The sequence below is a fragment of the Etheostoma cragini genome, chromosome 2 (assembly GCF_013103735.1).
Source record: "Etheostoma cragini isolate CJK2018 chromosome 2, CSU_Ecrag_1.0, whole genome shotgun sequence".
NCBI lineage: Eukaryota > Metazoa > Chordata > Actinopteri > Perciformes > Percidae > Etheostoma > Etheostoma cragini.
Genome location: NC_048408.1, coordinates 29,742,994 through 29,744,804, shown reverse-complemented (window position 1 = coordinate 29,744,804; position 1,811 = coordinate 29,742,994). Strand labels below are relative to the sequence as shown.

General features: G+C 52.7%; 1 protein-coding gene across 1 annotated transcript in view; it reads right to left on the bottom strand.

The window, feature by feature from the left end:
- Nucleotides 1–746: 746 nt before the first annotated feature.
- Nucleotides 747–1,811, bottom strand: part of usp34 (ubiquitin specific peptidase 34) — an 81,641-nt gene continuing 80,576 nt past the window's right edge. The window contains 1 exon segment of the mRNA XM_034884239.1: nt 747–1,650. Coding sequence (XP_034740130.1) covers nt 848–1,650 — 803 coding nt within the window. The 3' untranslated portion in view covers nt 747–847.

Sequence of the window (1,811 nt, the reverse complement as noted above, 5' to 3'; positions counted from 1 at the left end):
GGGGGGGGGGCTTAATTACAACCACAGTCAAATAAAGCACCGCTTTAATATATTCATATATATATAAAGATATTTATATATATATTTATATAGTTTTCATATACACCTTCAGGCAATGACTCGAGGAGACTCCTTACAGAATCAAGTGTGTCGTGGTTCTCTTAATTTACAGTTAACGTCGTTTCCGGGGTCGTTAAAACCGCGGAAATCGTCAAGGCAACGCTCCCTAATTTGCCTCGTTCATAAAGTAAAAAACTGGCACAGAGGACGACAGTAAAAATGCAATAAAATTAAATTACATACAGGAGACCCAAGCTGTGTAAACTGTTCCCCGCTACAGCAAAACCGCAAAAAAACAAATAAAATCACTTTGCAAAAACCAACTCTATTCGGTAAAAAAAAAAAAAAAAAAAAAACACAACAAAAAAACAACAAAACAACAAAACAAAATTTGTCTTTTTTTTTTGCCCTTTGAGGAAAAGAAATGCGCCACAGCTCGTACAACTCGTTCTTTTTTTCTTCTTTACTTGTGAAACGGGGGAGTCGGATGTGCGTGGAGTCAGAGTTGTTGTTTTGTTTTTGTTTTGTTTGTTGTTTTTTTTAGAGTGAAACGACACGGCGAGAGCCACTGGAGCTGAAAACCCGACCGACTGAACATCAGCAGGAGGCCACGCACAGCAGCGCACAAACTGCAGAAGAAGAAGAAGAAGAAGAAGAAGAAGAAACCGAAAAAACAGGGGGAACGGGTTGTTTTCTCCCGCTGATTTCTAAGAAGAGAAAAAAAAAGAAAGTAAAATAAAAAAAAGGCTTTTGTTAAAGATTTCATGGCGGCTGTGAGTTGATGATGTCACGAAGAGGGCGGGCCCTTGACAGACAGTTTGGTAACTATGGCGATGGTGGCTTCCACCGTCCTGTACAGCATGTCCAGCATGTCGGGCGGGGGGGCGGCGCCCGGAAACACCTGCGGCGAGGAGGAGGGGTCGCTGGCGCCGCCCTCCGGCCCCGCCCCCGCAAACCCAGGGGCTGATGGGAAGGCGGCGTCCTCGCAGAGGGGGGGGGCCGAGCTGCCCTTAGAGCCCGCCTCCTTCTCTTCGTTCCCTTCCTCTGACATCGCCTCCCCCCTCCTCCCCTCCCGCTGATGCTCCGCCTCCTCCTCCTCCTCCTCCTCCCCCCCCCTGGCTGCCATGCACCGCGGTGGCTCCGCCTCCTCCGCCGGCACGAACGCCTCCCCCGCCTCATGCAGCAGCGAGGACGACGACGAGAACGACGACGACGACGACGACGAAGACGCCTCCATCTTCTCCTCTTTGGGGGAGGAGTCCAGGTTCCCGGGGGGGACGGGGGCGGGGGGGTCGGGGGAGGGCGGGTCCTGCTCCGTGCCCGGGTCGATCAGCGAGGACGAGTCCCGGGTCTCGTTGTCCGAGGTGCTGGCGGGCGTCAGCGCCTCCTGGTGGTCGGCCTTCGTCTCGCCGCAGGGCGCCAGGACGGAGGAGGAGGACGAGGTGGACGCCACGCAGAGCGCCGCCGCACTGTCCCCCGCTCTGTCCTCATCACTGCTCACCCTCCGCCGCTTCACCGGGGTCGCCCCTTCATCCTCAGCTGACACACACACACACACACACACACACACACACACACACACTTCAAGACCTGTATTGTATATTTCAGTTTCAATACTTTAGTTTCTGATTCAGGGTAATATTTAAATCTGTCACTCTGTGTGTGTGTGCGTGTGTGATTGTGTGCGTGCGTGCGTGCGTGTGTGATTGTGTGTGTGTGTGTGCGCGCGCGCGCATGTGTGTGTGTGTGTG